We start from the raw sequence: 17,171 nt of genomic DNA, 5'->3' as shown, positions 1-17,171 counted from the left end.
TTACCTCTACTGACAAGGTGTTCTTCCTAATCCCTTTACTGGGATTACTTGTGTGATTGTGTAACGATCTCTCGCTGCTGATAACAAAGATGATAAGAAAATTGATGGTATTGATAATGTACTTCCAGAGCCTGTCTGCTGATAAATGAGAGCGGCTAATCTCTTAAATCGTCCTGTGTGGAGAATAGTGACCCCTCCTCCTCTTCCCATGCTGTCACTCTCTCAGCCTGCACCTGTCAGATTAGTCTCACATCCTCAGCTGCCACTCCATATGATACGCCTCTTTACTGCCCAGAGCCAGCATGTCATCTCACTTTGCATGTATTTATGCGTGTGAAAGGGAAAGTGGGGGAAAAAGAGGCAATAAGGGGGCAATGAAGGGGCAACCCTAATGAGAGGGAGACTTTGAGTTGTTGGTTTCGAGCTTCCCCTAAACATTGCAGCAGCATCTGGCTCTTTACAATTCAAATGTAGACAGATGTAGAAAGTAAAAATAATCACTGGATTATTTGCAAATGAGACCAGAATGGACGAAGGGGGGAGGTTTTGTATCTGCATTGTCTGGTAGTATTTAAGACTAGCAGCATTATGACCACCTGGTCAGAGGTGTCATGGCTGCCATCATCGACTATATCCTTGTCCAACATTAAATTGGTTGAATATTTTGTCCTAAAACCTATTGGAAACTATGCTATAGATTACTTTCACTGGCTCACATCATGCACTACCATAAAGGCAATATGGAAACCCGGTTGGGGGTGGGGGTAGTGGGGGTTTCACCATTGAAAGCCTCCCTGTGAGATGGATTGGAGCAGCTGAGGCGACAAGCATGTGACTAGATGGAGAAATAATAAGCACCACAGCAGTTTGTGGCTGTGTCAATCCATCAGGGACAACCAGAGGGAACCCGGAAAGGGGCTGAGTTTCTTTCAAAATAAGAGTGTTGTTTCCAAAAATGAAAAGGGGTAATGGATTTGTGAGTAGACTTAAACAGATTGTTTCCCAAGTAGGAAAACAATACGGTTTGTTGTAAAAACCTCAATCTATAAGCCCGTTCCTTCTGCAGCTCAGCAGTAGACATCCTTCCGTCCTTTGATTGCCATCAGGTAGCCTATGTGGTTCAATCCCTGGCTCCTACTGAGTTCTGTTGAGTAAGCAACACACTGAACCCTTATTTGCCCCTAATGGTCGGACTGTCATCAGTGTGTGTCTGTTAATGAGAGTCACATTTGAATTGTTTTGAATTAAAGTGCTAAATACAGTCATTTGTCTGATCTTTTTGTTAGCTTGCTGTTTGTTGGGAAGAATCACGTGTCCCATGAACATCATTTTTAGAATGAGTTCTGCAATTAATTATTGTGTTTTTATACATATATGTTGCTTTTATGGGTTAACTTCTCACTATAAAGAAATACATAAATTATATTATTTAAATATTATATATATAGTATATATATATATATATATAAAAGAATCAACCAGTTTATTTGAATATATATATATTCAAATAAACTGGTTTGATTCTTTTTTTTAATTGTGGCGTTGAACTACTAAGTTTTATTCTGAAAGATATAACCGGAAATGGAGTTTGAATAGTTTACCTTGAAACTGCTTTGCATTATATGTTAACACAGCGAACGAGGGGAAAAAAACGGTATTTTAGACTGGAGTTAAACAGGAGTAGCCTGTAGAAAGTCTAAACTGTGCGTAGGGCATGTGAAAGTGACATTTACTCTTTAGATTTTGGAGGTGTGTGTGTATGGGAGTGGTGTCTGCTGTGCGTTTAGAAAGCAATTATTGAGGGTGTCCCCCTGTCAGGCACCGATTATTTATCTGGAAATATAACAGTTAAAAGGAGAGAGGACACAGAGAGTCCGTGCCGGCTGCTGAGAGCTGTCACTTTCTCTGTGTGCATGTGTGTGTGTAGAGAGGGATTATCAGTACGCGCGTGATGCCGAGCGCAGTTTGGGTGATGCATTCAGTCGGGGAACGTGCAGCGGGGAGCAGTGAGCGTCAATCCGGACATTCAGCTCCAGATTCCCCACAGTAGCAGGAGAGGGGGTCCAGCAGGAGAGGGGCCACCGTCTCTGCGAATCACAGGATATCCACTCCTTTTGTGTTTTATTTATTTTTTGGATGAATGCTCTATTGGTGCAGAGTGAACGTCAAAGATGCGCACCGCTGAACAAAGGATTTAGGGGAAAACGATCAAAAATCTCTGTGACATATTAATCCTGACACGAGGGTGTGTTTTGCCTATGCCCATTTCTGCTTCTGAGAACAACAGACAGGGGCTAAATAGTCGAGTTCTCCTGCTTTCAAAGCTGGAGTAGGAGGAATCATCTGGGTTGATCGCGAACGAGTCCATGTGGATGGAGAGAGAATACGCAAACACAGCGAGCGGAGCTCATTCCGAAATGTGACATTTTTAACCTCCCAGCCTCCCATCAAACCTGACAACCGTGCATCTGCCTTCGTTCCCGATCGGATTTGTTTACATCGATTAAGGTACGTGCTGGTCACGATAGGACATGATTAATGCGAATGGTGGGGGTGTGTGCGAGTGATACCCCTTGTGGAGATGCATGTGTGTGTGATTTATTCAGGGTTATTTTGTCTGAACCCACAGGGGATATTGGTGTATTTGAATGCCGGTGTGTGTTGCAATAAGGCTGTTTCGGGGCTTAGTACCACTGAGGTCGAAGTTGCATCACTGACAGCCTGGGGAGAAAGGCGATGTCGATGCACCAAATGCATAGTGTACAGGAAAGGACACTCAGTATTGTAGACATGAATGTAAATTCACGCAAAGGGCATGCTGCAGAAATGTACATTAACAGAAAGGGCATGGAACATATGGTCATGACCTAAAAGGGCAAAGCCATGTTAAGCTTGACTAAAGACATGGATGACTTTGACCTGTGTGATGTTTAAGGCCTGGCTGGCTGTGGTACATCTTTCTCACGAGGATGAAAACGTTAGTCTCTTTTGAGAGCTCTGCCTCCATTTTCACACCACAATGAATTGAGATATTTGGGGAGTGTCAATCACTTGTGCATTCTTTATTTTAGAGGTTAGATGTCATTCTTTATATTTGGATCCCACACACCTCAGTAACAATGGTCTTACTGCTGCTCCCTCAAACAAACACTCTTTTCTGGAACCCCCAGTGACCCTCACATGGGGCCAGTATTGTTAAGAGAGGGGGGTGTGCTGAAAAAAAAGGAACTGAAAAAAGAGCATTCACCAAATGTGTGTTTGCATTGGGCTGCTCCTTAGGTCAGCTAAAACCAAGGGTGTCCTCTTTACTAGATGTGTCCCTCCCACACTGGCCTCATAAACAAACAACTTGTTGTCTAGAAATCACACTTAAATAGCCACTTGAGTCCAATTAAGCTAAGGAAGTTTGTTTGGAAATGGAAGTCAATTTATGGATTGACTCTCTGTCGGTCAATAGATAGATGATACATGAGCCTCGAGCACCGTCAGTGTCTTAGTATTTGTGTACTCTGAAAGCTCCCAGGCCTATTTTTGAGCGTTCGGTTTTCCATCATTAATCAATATTCAGTGGAGTGGAGCGTTTTATTCTCAGGCTTTGCTCTCGTAATTTAGTTAGCTTCCTCATGGGAAAAGAGGATGCCACAGTATCTCCTTGGGGCTGATGCCATATGTACCTTGTGTGTGTGTGTGTGTGTGTGTGTGTGTGTGTGTGTGTGTGTGTGTGTGTGTGTGTGTGTGTGTGTGTGTGTGTGTGTGTGTGTGTGTGTGTGTGTGTGTGTGTGGCCTCTTCACAGGACACAGCTGAGTGTATGAGCTGGATTTTTACATACATGGAAACTTCTCTGCTTATATGAGCATTTGTGTTCATGCACTCACCCCTCCTCCCCTCACACACACAAACACAGAGAAACACACATGCAGTCATACACACACACACACACACACACACACGCTCTAGGCACAAGGCTTGCTCCAATTCACCCTTTGCACATCCGCCCGTTCCTCGTTTCTCCTGCTCCTCTGATCACTATCACGCTCTCTAACCAACTCGGATCTCTCTGGGCTCCTGTGATCAACCCCACTAAGTCACCCCATCACTGTATCTAAAATAGAACATGCCTTAAAACATCACATAAAAAGCAGAACACATGATGCTGTGGGTTTGTGGCTGTGTTTCAGGGTGCCTTTTTGGGTATGGGATGCCTTCACATCAAACAAACAGTTGTTGATGTAGGAAGAAGAAAAGGGGGCAGAGGGAGGGGTGTAAGGCGCTGCCGCTGTTAATTGTTAAGTCAATTTGCATATGGTCTTGCTGTGGGCCCAGTCACATGGTAATGAGGCCTAATTAGGATGGCCGGGAGTGTCTGAAGAGGCTGGGGGAAATACTTCCACTGCCAGTTTCTTCATGCTGACACCCAAGGGGCCAGTGCAGTCAATGGACTACCACTTCTTCAGTCTTGCCTTTCAACATGCCTTTCTCATGCAAAAGTCTCTTTATTCCTAAAACTTCTCCTCCCTAACTCCTTTTCAATATTTTAGCACACTCGTACGTCATGCTTTGACGTCTACAGTATCGCTCCCCCTCTTTCTTTTCTGCATCACTGTTTTTTCTGCTTTCTATCTGGGATTGGTGATGTTTCTCTGGAAGGTGACAGATGTGCCGAGGAAACAAAGTCGGATCAGATAATGCGATGTCATACATGGTTAATGCATTTAATGTGTAGAATTACATGGGATGAGTCTCCGGTGGTAAGCTAAATGCACTCCTTTATTTGCTCTAGAAAAACATATCAAAGTTGCCGCATGTGTGTTATCAAGTATTTATGCACAGGGAACTTGTTTTGAAGGTCCTGGGAGTTTTGCTCTGAAGCTGTAATGTCTGGTCTGTTTATTTCCGCAAACTTGCACCATATATCTTTCTCAAAATGCCAACTTGGATATTATTTGACTTTATTCACAATCAATGTGAAGTTTGTAGCGAAAGCAATTTCTAGAAAGTCACAAGTTAAGCGATCACAAAAACCATTTGTCCTAACAGTTTACTCGAGGTAGAAACTGAATCTATCTATTATGGAGGAGCATCCTAGCTCAGAGTATGTCCACATTGAGCTCTTTTTAAAACAGCGCTCCTCTAAAACTCCAGGGAGGATGAACTTTAAATTGTGACTTGAAAACTTGCATAAAGGTGCTTACCAGCTGGTCAAAAAGATATGAATCAGTGAAGAAGAAAGACCTCAGGTATAAAACAGGCAGGTCCTTATTATAAGTACATCTCATACAGTGAGACAAATCATCCAGACGGCCAGGGTTAATTTAATATGACTGATATCTGAGGCTTTATGTAATCCCAGCCACTGATGTAATATGTAAATGTATGTGCTCTCAGAAAGGGAAAGGTCTGTTGGTGTTAGAGAAGACGGTGGATGGAGCCGCAGAGTCTCTAATGGCGTCACTAGCAAGCAGATGCCAGCACAGGTCCTGCAACTGACCTGCTCACCTCAACAGCTGTGTTCCCAGCCATACACCTACACATTCATGCAGACTAAGCACACACACACTCTTCATCTGTAGTCTGAATAAAACAAGAGTAGAAGAAAAACAGGAATTGAAGCGAGTCGTCAAAATGCAATAATCCTCCCAATTATCACCATGGTAATTAGAAAGTACCTGCTTGTGTGCTATGTCTGATAATTATAGGAGGAGGTAATTGTACAGGATGGCTCACTAAATCCCCCCCGATCCCTGCCTATCCAGCCTGGAGCAGATTTGAAGGACTGCAGTGCTGCACATTTGCACTCTCACGCCTGTATTCCTGTTGTGTGTATAAAAGGAACGCATGCTGCATACTTGTCCCGTTCTGCCTTGTGTGAGAGTGGGGTGGCTTCACACACAGATGCATAATACATGCAACCTAGCAGAATGTTATATTTACATGCAAATTGAGCCAGCACACATTATCCCAGCCTGTGTATGTGACACGTGCAGCACAAGTGCATGTAACGCCAGTACATGCAGAAGAGTACAAAACTAAGATGGACCTCTGGGTGCCAGCAGGAAGATGATGCCTGAGAAACAGCAGCCATGCAGCAGAGCTGGCAGGAGCTGGATCCTTCCCCAGTTACATAAGATACACAGCAAGAATAGAGGCAAGGGTGAGGGAGGGAGGGAGGGAGGGAGGAGGAAGGGGCACAAGGAGGGAAGAAGGAGAAGCCAAAATGGAAGGAAGAGGGTGTGTTTTGCGATTAAACGGTGGGGGGTGAAAGAAGAGAGAAAATGTGGAAAGAGGAGATGTGTGAGGCACATCTTTCACAGCACATCTTCAAATGTAGCAGAGCGATGAGACTGCGCTGGCTCCAGAGGAGAAGTGGCATTGAAATCTGGCAGAATAGAAGATTTTAAATGGAGGGAAGGACAGAAATGGCTGCATAGAGAGGGAGTGACAGAGAGAGAAACATGTCTAGAAAGATGGGAGGGAGGGAGGGAGGGAGGGGAGGATGAGACGGCGGCAGCATCCTCTGTGCTGCACAAAGCGGAAGGCCAGGGGCTGTATCTCTCACTCCCGCTCTCTTTCCACATGACTCGTATTAGTAAGAAGCAGGGAAGAGGATTCAAGTTTGTGTGGCTTGTGTACTGTAGGTGTGTTACGTACTGTTTGTCAGGCATGTTTGTAGGAGTAAGTGTTAGTGTGTGTGTGTGTATGTGTGGCCCTCTGTGTACATCCTTCAGCCTTAAGCGCTCCAGTCTGCCAAGTCCCACTCAAAAAGCAGCCAGAGCAACCATCTGCGCAAGAGGGAGTGACTTGATGAGAGGGTGAGTGTATGAATAAGTGGTGTGCAGGACACCATCTTCTGTCTCAGTGTCTCCTGTCTGGACTGTGTGGTTTCACAGGCTCTGTCATTAGGAAGTGTGACAAAGAAACCAAAAAGTAAAGTAGGAGGAGCACGACTTGTTGAGGATGAGTGAGCTTTTATCTCTTTGTCTCCTTTCCCTTTTGTTTTATTCCTGTTATTTAAAGATAGGGTGCAACTATGGCAGTCGTGAGAAAAAACAACATGACATTAAAAAGAAAGCTTGAGTGTGTCTGCTTTATGCTCTTGTGCTGGTCTGCAAGTAAGAGTAAAGGTTTGTGTGTTTGTGGAAAGCTCCAGCTCTGTGTTTTTTTCGTGTGTTCGAGTTTAGGTGACTCATCCCTCTATAAGCGCTGATTGATGTTAATGTGGCCCAGTAATAACCAGCGGCAGTGAGCTTCTGTAACAAAGCGGAAAGGAGATGACAGGAAAGAACAGGCTGAAACAACGGAAAGAAACGAGGGAGCGAATCATTTTTGTAATGAGGTGTGAGGTGGAACTCGGAGAGTGTAAATCCCTGAAGGATGCATGAAAGAGCTCAAAACACATGAATATGCAGAATAACAAACATATACACACATTCATCTCACTGTTATGCCCCCTGGAGTCTCACAGAAATGAATAATGATTCTTCACAAGTTGTAAACAATCGCTGCCCTAAAAATATATGTTTTATTTGAATATTAGGACAGATGCATCAAAAGCATATAAATAAAAGAACCAGCGATGCAGGGAATAACAGTGTTAACATCACTTGCTTGTATTTTAGAATTTGGGGAATAATTGAGCCCCTCTTTATGATAGAAAATTGCTGTAGCCCATCTCTGAACATATGAGAGTTAACTCGTTAATAATGTTTATTCATTTATTTAAAAACAAGGGAGGTGCCCAAAGTCCAGCTCTTTTACTCAATGCAGAAAACTGGCTGTGACAGTTATATAATCAGATACATACATGTGCATGAGTTTACTTTTTCAGTTGCTGAAGCTTATTTTAAATGTAAGTTTTTATTTAAGTTACGGATTCATACCCAGATACTTTTCACAATTTTAGACATTCATTGTCTGGTTTGTAATGCTTCAGAAAATGTTTAATTACCACCAAGTGATACCTTTAAAATGCTTGTTTTGTTGGACCAACGGTCAAAAACCTCAACATGTTTCAGTCTACTATCACTTAAGACACACAATGCAATGAATCCTCACTTTCGATAAAGTTGGAGAAGTTGAAAAGTATCGCATCTTGTTTGAAATGACTTCAGAATGCTAAACCTTGATTGGTAAAGAAACTTGTACCTGTTAGTGTTAACAGTAGAAAACAGTCAAATCATACAATCAAAAGCAGATGGTCTTAGTATACTTGCTTCAAAGACACCAGAATTCCTTTCACATTCGTCCCTGTTTTCCTCATGATAAAATAAATCAGAGTATCTAGGAGCCTGTTACTTTCTCGCTGTCTGGCCCATTTAGTTAACTACATGCTGGAAGGACTGTGTGACCTGTATCTCTGGCTCGTGTGTATTTAAATCTACCTCTCCCCTGCCGTCTCAACCATGGAACTCTCCCCAACTTTCTGGAAAGGAGAGATAATATGACGCCTTGGATAACCAGTGTCCTTTATGTGGTATGTAAATATTGTGGCACAGTCTATTTGTAGACCCCAGGAGATTCTTTATGTCAAAACTAGTCCTGAAATAAACAATCCAAAGTAAAGCTTCAAGCATAAAGCAGTTTGAAAGGTGTGTGTGTTCTTTGTAAGAGCAGATTGTTTGACATACCTATGTATGAGACAACTTGGAAAGAATTTCTGAAAGCGTAGCGATGCAGTGGCGAGACAGTTGACAGTAACCTGGCAAAATGATGTGGAGTGTGTGGCTCCAAGGGTGGCTTCAAACACAGCACAACCTCTCAAAACACACACAGCTTGTCAGGTGAAATAGCAGAGCTGATCATCCTGGCAAAGACCTCAATGAAAATACAGAATGTGTATTTGTGTGTGTGCTTCTGTCAAGTGTTTTTCTTGTGCTTGAGGCGCTGTGTATTCGTCTGCAGTGTATTCGTCTGCGGTGTATTATGCATTGTCTCACGCCTTGCTAGGTGCCCTGAGATCCCTGGTAGTGAGTTAAACTGCTTGTACACACTACTTCCCTCCTCTCTATCTTGTTTTGTGTTCATAAAAATATGCATGATGCTCCTTCTTCCCTGTCACTGCCCGAGCAGACTGGACAAATAATACAACTGAATCTCTTTCCAGAAGCATTGCAGGTGCTCGGACTCACTGACCTCACTTCTCTGTGAAGGAACTGAAGGCTTCTTATCTGTGCTTTCTTACTGCCATGTTAATGTTGTTTGTTTCATCCCAAAAAGTTTAAAGCCTTCAAAAAAGGAAGGATTATGGAAATAAAATTCATAGAACAGGACGTGTGTGTGTGTGTGTGTGTGTGCGTGTGTGTGTGTGTCTATAGACTTCCACCCTGCATTAAGTCTTTTGTTTACTTTCTTAAACCCAGCAGTGGATGATTGTCTGTATTGTCACTCACATGCAGATGATTACTGTGGGAATGACTGACTCCTCAGCTGTGTTAAATTTATAACCAGAATGACTCATTGTCTTCCACTTTCTCCTTCTTGGTCTCTCTCTGTCTTCTGGTCTCTCAGAGATGGCGTTCCTCCCGGTCCTCCTCCTGCTTCTCTTGACTGTTGCCCAGCGTGCCATCGGTCAGGACTCGGAGGACTCTGAGGCTCTCCCAACAGGCTGCGGCTGGGGCCTAGTTCGTCCATACACGCTCCTCTGTGACCTGGACTCCATATGGGGTGTGGCGGTGGAGTCAGTGGCTGCTGGTGGGGTGCTGACTGCCATCATGCTAGCCCTGATACTGCTGTGCCGCTTACACCACATCGGGGAAGCTGAGAAGCGCAGCGGTGTCGGGCCCATCCTCCTGCTGCTGCTCGGCATCCTAGGCTTGTTTGGACTAAGCTTTGCTTACCTGATCGAGCAGGATGAGTCTTTATGTTTGATCCAAAGGGCCCTGTGGGGTGTCCTGTTTGCCGTCTGCTTTTCTTGCTTGCTGGTGCAGGGCGTCCGCTTGCGCAGGATCGGGCGTGAGCGTCGGAGCCCTGGTGGCTGCGCCCTAACAGGCCTTGCGCTGGGTTTGAGTGCCGTGCAGGGCATCATAGCCGCTGAGTGGTTACTTCTCACGGTGCTAAGGGAGGGACGACCTGCCTGTGAGTACCTGCCAATGGACTTCTCACTGGCCTGCAGCTACGTGTTAGCCCTTCTTCTAGCCGCGCTCGCTGCCGCCTCCCTGGCCCTGTGCGGAAAGACACGTCAGTGGCGCTGCAATGCCATCTGGCTACTGGTGACCTGCCTGCTGTCGCTGCTGCTGTGGGTGGCCTGGGTGGGCTTCTATCTGTATGGCATTGAATGGCTTGGTAGATCCCCAGAGTGGAATGACCCGGCGCTGGCCATTGCTTTGGTTGCTCAGGGCTGGCTGCTGCTCATCTTCCACGCCATTCCCGAAGCCCACATCTGCCTGAGACCACCTCCACAGCCCACCGCACCAGATTACTTTGACACCTCCCAGAACTCAACACGAATGAGAGAGACCAGCTTCGACGAAGACATCCCGCTCTCTCACAGGCAGTTTGTGGAAAACCAAGGCTACGGATACAGCGATGAGAACGCTGCAGGTACAGTAGAATCCAATATTTTAAAGCGGACAGGTGTGATATGTGCAGCAGGCTGTAGGTAGAATGTAGGCCAGAATGAATAATGGAACACCAGGAAATTTCTGCATGCGTGGCTAGAAAAAGATACAGAAGGAAGAATTTGTGGTGCGGGGTTACAAAGCAAGTGTCTCTTTTTTCTAGTGAGTCGCAGTAAGTTATCTCTGTTCACCTCTCCCTCTGTTCCATGCCAGGCTTGAGGAGCGGTGGTGCCGCAGGTCCACACAACAGCAACACGGGCCCCAGGCCCAGCGCTCCTTTCCGCAGCAACGTCTACCAACCCACCGAGATGACCATGATCCTGAACGGGGGTGCGGTGAGTACATCCTCCCAGTCACAGGTACACGCCGCTTACACGCCGCTCTCTCATTCGACCATGCCGACAAGACTGCATGCACATTTGTGCGTTCCAGACCGTACGTCATTGCACAGGAATGAGGGAGAGGTGTGAGTATGTGTGTGTGCATCATCAGTATGTCGGATGCATGGCCATGCACCTGCGTATGATGGATTTTGTGAGCACATGCATGGACGGTTTCGTCACAAATGGTCACTCATCTGACATTGAATTGTGTGTGGGTGAGTGTGAGAGAGGTTCCATTTGTGTGTTAACAAGCCACAATGCTGTTTATCCACTAAGTGATGCGACTGCCAAATGGCCTGTCACACTCTTCGGTATGCAGGATGAATGGGTGCTATGTCTGGCACAGATGAACTTATTTCTAGCCACAGTATAATAAATGAAGGACAACAGCAGAACACACCACCTCACACACCACTGGAGGATGAAAATGCTGAAGCAACACTCTCTCTTGACGAAGATAATTTAAAGCCACTATTTCTAGAGATTGCAGATCTGATTTAACCGACAATAGAAATGCAAAGACCTTTGTTAATTCATTTTCAAATCTGTTTATATATATATATATATATATAGCAAGCTTTCTACTAACAGGGATGTACTCTGCAAAAGGCTAACATATATTTAATGAGAAATCCAGCTTTTAAAGTAACAATTTAAAAGTCTAAAAGAGATTTAAAAGACTGAATCACATAATAAAATAGAAGAGAGTGTTGGATGCAAGTGCACAGTGAATAAAAGTCTTATTGTGTTATATTGAGCTAACTGAATAGCTTTGGGAAATATGCTTATTCGCTTTATAGCAGAGGGTTGGATCACAAGATAAATATTTCGCTTAGCATAAAGCATTAAAGTAGCGGGGAACAGCGAGCCCCACTCTCTCCACAAGTAGCAATAAACACCTAGCATGCAGTTTCTGGTCTTTGAGCTGAGCTAAGCTAAGCCAGCTATTTATATTCAGCAAACAAACATTAAGCGGTGTGGATTTCCTTATCTAGCAATTAGCCTACACTTAGTTTGTAGAAAAGGTATGTGCAGAAGCATGGATAAAATGTGTGTGCATGTGTTAGATGCATATGTGAATAATGATTTATTATTTACAAACTTAATTTTTCCCTCCACAGGTGCCCTCTGCCCCTCCTACCTACACGGGGAGGCAGCTGTGGTGAGTGAGAGGATCCGAGAGAAGATGTGTGGTAGAAAATGAAGAGGAGGATGGAGAGGGTGAGGAGGGAGGGGTCCTGGATGAGGGGCCCCAACTGGTTGAATTGGACAAAAAAAAAGATTCCTACAGGGCCCTTTCCCACTGTGTACAGACTTAAACACTGACTGTGTGCCATTTTACTGTTGTATGAGTGTGTGTGAGACTGAGAATAGGTAGGGTAGGGTAGGAGGACAGAGCTAAAGCTCTTCTAGCACACAAATCTCCATAGAAGGGTTCAAAAGCTTGAAATGTGGCGAGAGCAAGTAGCAAAACAAAACGCGCGCTGACTTAGATCTGAAAATATCAACATGCAGTATTATTTTTCTTTGATTCGCTCTACTGAGACTATACAGCACTGTAAGCATCGTTGAAAAACTGTGAAATCTAGCGCCTTTTCCTGCCCTCTCTCTTCCTGTCAGTCAGGATGTATTTTCTGCTGCTCCTCAAAATGCTGGCGCTCACATGGTAACATTTGGCTCTGTCCTCCATTCATCCACAGTGTAGGTTAAGAAAGAGCACAGGGGCAACTGTACAGCGCGAGCACCGCCCTCTTTCAAATAATTTTGCGTCTGTGGGTGTGTATATGGAGTATATATGAGAGGAAGAGTGTGTATATTCCCTACATCTCAACTCCACCGCTCCGATAAACCTCCCCTCTCCAGGCTGTTATCCTTCAGTGAACACTTCTTCTTCCTCCCTCACTATCTCCGTTTCCGGCTTCACTGCACTGTCTGTGAATACAACACATGACTCTTCTAACCTGGCCTCATCCTCCCACCTGCATGGACACTGCCAAATGTGAAACAAGCTGTAAAGCCCGAAATGAGTCGGCACACAAGCTCACGGCTAAAGCTGCTCAAAGCACCTGAACAGAGGGGGCGCAAACTGCTACTGAACTGTGCTACCAGGAGTAGCGTGGATTCTTATTGGGCAAGGGCGGCGTCAGTCATTGGTGGGGAGGCAACCGCTTCATGAATCTAGGTCAGACATGATGTGTGCTCCTCTCCCACATCTCCGGTGGCCACTGGCGCTTTTGAACCAGCCAGGAGAAACTGTCACTTTATATTAGCAGGAAAAGGAGCGAAGAAGTGAAGCGTTGCCCTGTACTTAATCTCCTCTATCTGTGTTTATGTGGTATGTGTGATTCTTGTCCGGAGTTGACGGGGTGAATTTCAAAAAGTCAAGGTTGCTTTCTGGTGCTAAATATCCCTCCACACAACATCCCAGTGTGGCACAAAACTACAGGAACAACACTGATGCAGATGTAAAAAATGTCAGTGACTGGGGATAAATAGAGCAGTGGCTGGTGTGTGGAGACATCCTAGAGCCTTAGAAAGATCAGATTTACAGTGCGAGGTAGAAAGAGAGATATATATCAAATATAAGAGGAGGGAGAAGGGGGATGGGAGCGTGGAGGAAGGAGATAGCAAGCGACGGTCCGAGGGGAGTTTATGCGACAGTGCAAGATCTGTGTGAGAAAATGGCTCCCTGGTCTGTCTGTGTGTGTGTGTGTGTGTGTGTGTGTGTGTGTGTGTGTGTGTGTGTGTGTGTGTGTGTGTGTGTGTGTGTGTGTGTGTGTGTGTGTGTGTGTGTGTGATGTGCGGGCAACCATGCTCTGCTCTATGTGGTTGTCTTCTTTATCTGGTGAAGCGTCTCTCCTCCTCCTCCTCCTCCTGTCTCCCTGTGGTCGGCTATAGTTCAAGTGTAGCCCCGTGCCAAGAAGACTCTGGTTTCACTGGAGTCTTCGTTTCACGCCCTTTCCCTCATCTCAACACCGGCTCTCTCTCTTCACCCGAGAAGCAGTGTACATAGTAGTGCTGTAAAGTTTTGCTTGCTTATTTTTATTTTTTCATTTTAACTGTAGCTTAAGTTTAGACACCAGTGTCATATGACCCCTTGAGAACTGACTACTGCAAACTTTTTTATCTGAGGTATTTTTTTAAATCTGGTTTGCTTAGTAGTTCATACATTTGGTTGTTGTTTCATTGGGGGCCAAGCAGCGAAGCTGCAAGGAGCCCTGAGTGTTTCTACCTTTTCTTATTATTCTTCTTCTGGCTAGGGTGTCTATGACAGCCCCTAGAACCGTATGGTAAAAAGTTATGAAATTTTGCACACTGATTGGGGACGGTCCCATGATGCTTTTCACCAAGTTTCATGTCAGTGCTTCTGACGCTCTAGCGCCACCAACGGGGCAAAGTTGGAGTTGCATTTAGGCACGTATCTTTTCAACCGTATGACTGACTTTCAAAAATGAGGCACCGTTGGATACATTGGATCCAGACAAGTTCAACACACCCTATGACGTCAATTTCCGCCATAGTGGATTTTGCGCTATATGCGATTTTGTCAAAAACTTTAAAAGGTTTTCACAGGCCACACATTTTGTCCAATGTTCATGAAAATTGGCACAGATGATCTTCAGACCAAGCCTCACAAATCTATCTATATGGCGTTGTGATTTGCAAAACCGTTTGCCCGTCACAGCCAATCGAAATCCGCTGCGAAGCCGCCAAACAGGAAGTGTGCATCTCAGCAGCGCTTTGATGTATCAAAACCAAACTTGGTACATGAACTGTCACCCAGTTCTTGGTAACTCCAAACATTTGTGCATCATTTGACCACTTGGAGGCGCTGCAATAAGCACAAATATGTTCTGCCTGATAACTCTTAATATGTTTGCCTTAAAACAAAAAATCATATGTCTGTTTATACTGTTGGAGGTCCTAAGGCCGACACATGGCAACTTGTCATCTCAGCTTAATTGATGCGGCCGCCATATTGGATTTAATTGAAAGGCTTAACATTTTTCCACAGGCTACACATTTTGTCCAATTTACACCAAATTTGCTTTTATATTTTCGTAAGCGCTTGTCAGTTACAGCCTATGAAATTCAACAACAAAGCCGCCAAGACAGGAAGTCAAATCATTTTTCAGCCAATCTCTGATCAATTGACGTGAAACTTGCTGTGAGTGCTTACGGTCATGCCCTGGACATGATAACATCAAGTTGCCATGGCAATCTGACCTTCTGGACTGCTTGGCCCCCTCATCGCTGCTTGTAGCTATATTCATGCTTTGATTTCTCTCTTGCTGGTGTCTTTTTAAAAGCTAGCATTTTGGAAATGTTTTGCCAACAATAGATATGCTTTATTTTTTGTTTCATTAATGTTCAAGGAAATGATGAGTTGTCATATAAAGGGATTTATGTCGGTTGTACCTCCTGCAATATTCTCAGTCAAGTCCTATCTTCACTGTAACAGTTACAGGGATATAAACATACTTATTTTTATTTTATTTTAGAAAAAATACTATGGCTGTGAATATTTGGCACTTCATGCTGTAAACAATAACTTATTCTGCTTTATGAATATGTTGGGGATAATCATTTTAAAAAAGCGTTCTGAAAAATATAATTTGGTGACCCTTGGTGTTAGATCAACCCTAGACTAAGACAAGCCAAAGGGTACACCCCTGAATGCTGCTGTAGGCTAGGTCTTACCCACTGGCTATTCTAAAAGGGGATTGGTACCAGCAGGCCAGCTCCATGCCCAAAGAGAGCGTGTCCTGCTACTTCAGGCTCTGTTTGGGCCCACCCTGCGTCTTAGCTCATGCAGAACGATCCTCAGGGTTTTGGATGGTGGGCAGTAACAAGATAAAACTCTCAACATTAAAAGCGGAGGGGGGAGGCATTAGTTCTTGTTGTTTTCACTCAATGTGGAGTATAAAAGAACAAAAAAAAAACAATAATAACATGTGACTTTGTAGATTTTGCACTTGTCGACTACCTATCTGTGCATGCTTATCACCATTTCTACATGTAAGACCTTTCTCAGACGTACTTTTGAATACTAACTCTATTTATGTAAAGGTCATGTGACAGCAATCATCATTTCAGTGTATATCAGATGACACATTCAATGTCTGTGCTTTCTTAAACACTAAAGAGAGCTGGCTCTTGAGAAGCAAAAAGATTAAAGTCAGGGGAAATGGTCCAATATAGTGTGATTCCCCAAAAAGGAACAAAATGCCATCTCTACTGGACCTAATAATAACTTCCTTGTTAGTTTGAAGTCTAGAGGGTAAAAAAGAGAATCTTCTGACTGGTATCGTCTCTGTGTTTAAAATCAAATAGACTGTGGTGAAATTTGCACAAAACTTCTATATGTTAAGTTTGTCATCCCTGGGCGGCCCACCGAACACTCATCCTAGGTTTGACTTGTCCTTGCCTGTCCTCTCCTGATTTGTCTTGCCTTCAGACTGTTCCAGCGGGGCAGCTGACAGGGGTGATATTGGTTTTCACAGCTGTGACTGTGCGGTGACGCAGCATGCCTATGTATAGAACTTGATTCCTCTAATTAGAAAAAAAAAAAACTGTTAACTCTTGTTTCTGCAATTGAATCAGGAAAAAAATAAATTCAATAAAAGTGTCATGTTTGTAGTTAACTTTTAACTGGCTGTGGTGTTTTATTTCCCCTTTCCAGGTTTTAATATGTTGACGTATATGATTATTATAAAGTGTGGATAAAATAGATCAAAATGAGAGACAGTTTAAAATCGTCAGATATTTGTTTTTTCAAAAATATATCCAAATGCATTTTTTGCTAAAGATGTGTTATTTTGGTTGTAAAAAGACCAAGTGGGTCAATGAACTTGTTAAATGTTGGATAAACACATTTTATATAATATTAAAATATTTAACAAAAGTCCTTTTTAGACTCTTTAGTTAAACCATTTCCATCCTTTAATATTTGGGATGAGTAACGTTTTCGTGAAATACTTCTTTTCTTTTTTTACCAAGAGTTAGAGCTTAGATGACAAAGTTAAAATCACTTTCAACAATTGCAATGGTATCTAAGTTAAATAACACAAGTTATAAAGTATTACTAACTCTCAGTAGGACAGTAAATAATAAACACATTTCTCAAAAAAATGTCAAACCTTTCGTAGAAGCTGCCATAATAAATATGTTTCAAATAAGCGAGTTGCAATGTGAGAGGAGAGGATCATCATCTGAATCTGCAGCTCACTCCGG

The 17,171-nt window shown here is 43.7% G+C and overlaps 1 protein-coding gene across 2 annotated transcripts; it reads left to right on the top strand.

The window, feature by feature from the left end:
• Positions 1-1,675: 1,675 nt before the first annotated feature.
• Positions 1,676-16,589, top strand: gprc5ba (G protein-coupled receptor, class C, group 5, member Ba). Of its 2 annotated transcripts, none has more exons than XM_063904941.1 (4): positions 1,676-2,508; positions 9,506-10,537; positions 10,768-10,889; positions 12,059-16,589. In XM_063904941.1, the coding sequence occupies exons 2-4, from the start codon at positions 9,508-9,510 to the stop codon at positions 12,101-12,103; spliced, it is 1,197 nt and encodes a 398-aa protein (XP_063761011.1). In that variant the 5' UTR covers positions 1,676-2,508; positions 9,506-9,507; the 3' UTR covers positions 12,104-16,589. The 2 variants fall into 2 exon arrangements, with proteins under 2 accessions (XP_063761011.1, XP_063761010.1); XM_063904940.1 differs by having other exon boundaries at positions 10,768-10,913.
• Positions 16,590-17,171: the final 582 nt, after the last annotated feature.

Source organism: Eleginops maclovinus, chromosome 16, assembly GCF_036324505.1.
Source record: "Eleginops maclovinus isolate JMC-PN-2008 ecotype Puerto Natales chromosome 16, JC_Emac_rtc_rv5, whole genome shotgun sequence".
NCBI lineage: Eukaryota > Metazoa > Chordata > Actinopteri > Perciformes > Eleginopidae > Eleginops > Eleginops maclovinus.
This window is presented reverse-complemented; position numbering and strand designations above follow the sequence as displayed.

What these genes read in the sequence shown, in the direction of transcription:
- gprc5ba (XM_063904940.1), top strand. Translation starts at nt 9,508, where the DNA reads ATGGCGTTCCTCCCGGTCCTCCTCCTGCTTCTCTTGACTGTTGCCCAG. An exon ending in CAGCGATGAGAACGCTGCAG is followed by an intron (nt 10,538 to 10,767) that starts GTACAGTAGAAT and finishes GTTCCATGCCAG; the next exon opens with GCTTGAGGAGCGGTGGTGCC. An exon ending in GTACATCCTCCCAGTCACAG is followed by an intron (nt 10,914 to 12,058) that starts GTACACGCCGCT and finishes TTCCCTCCACAG; the next exon opens with GTGCCCTCTGCCCCTCCTAC.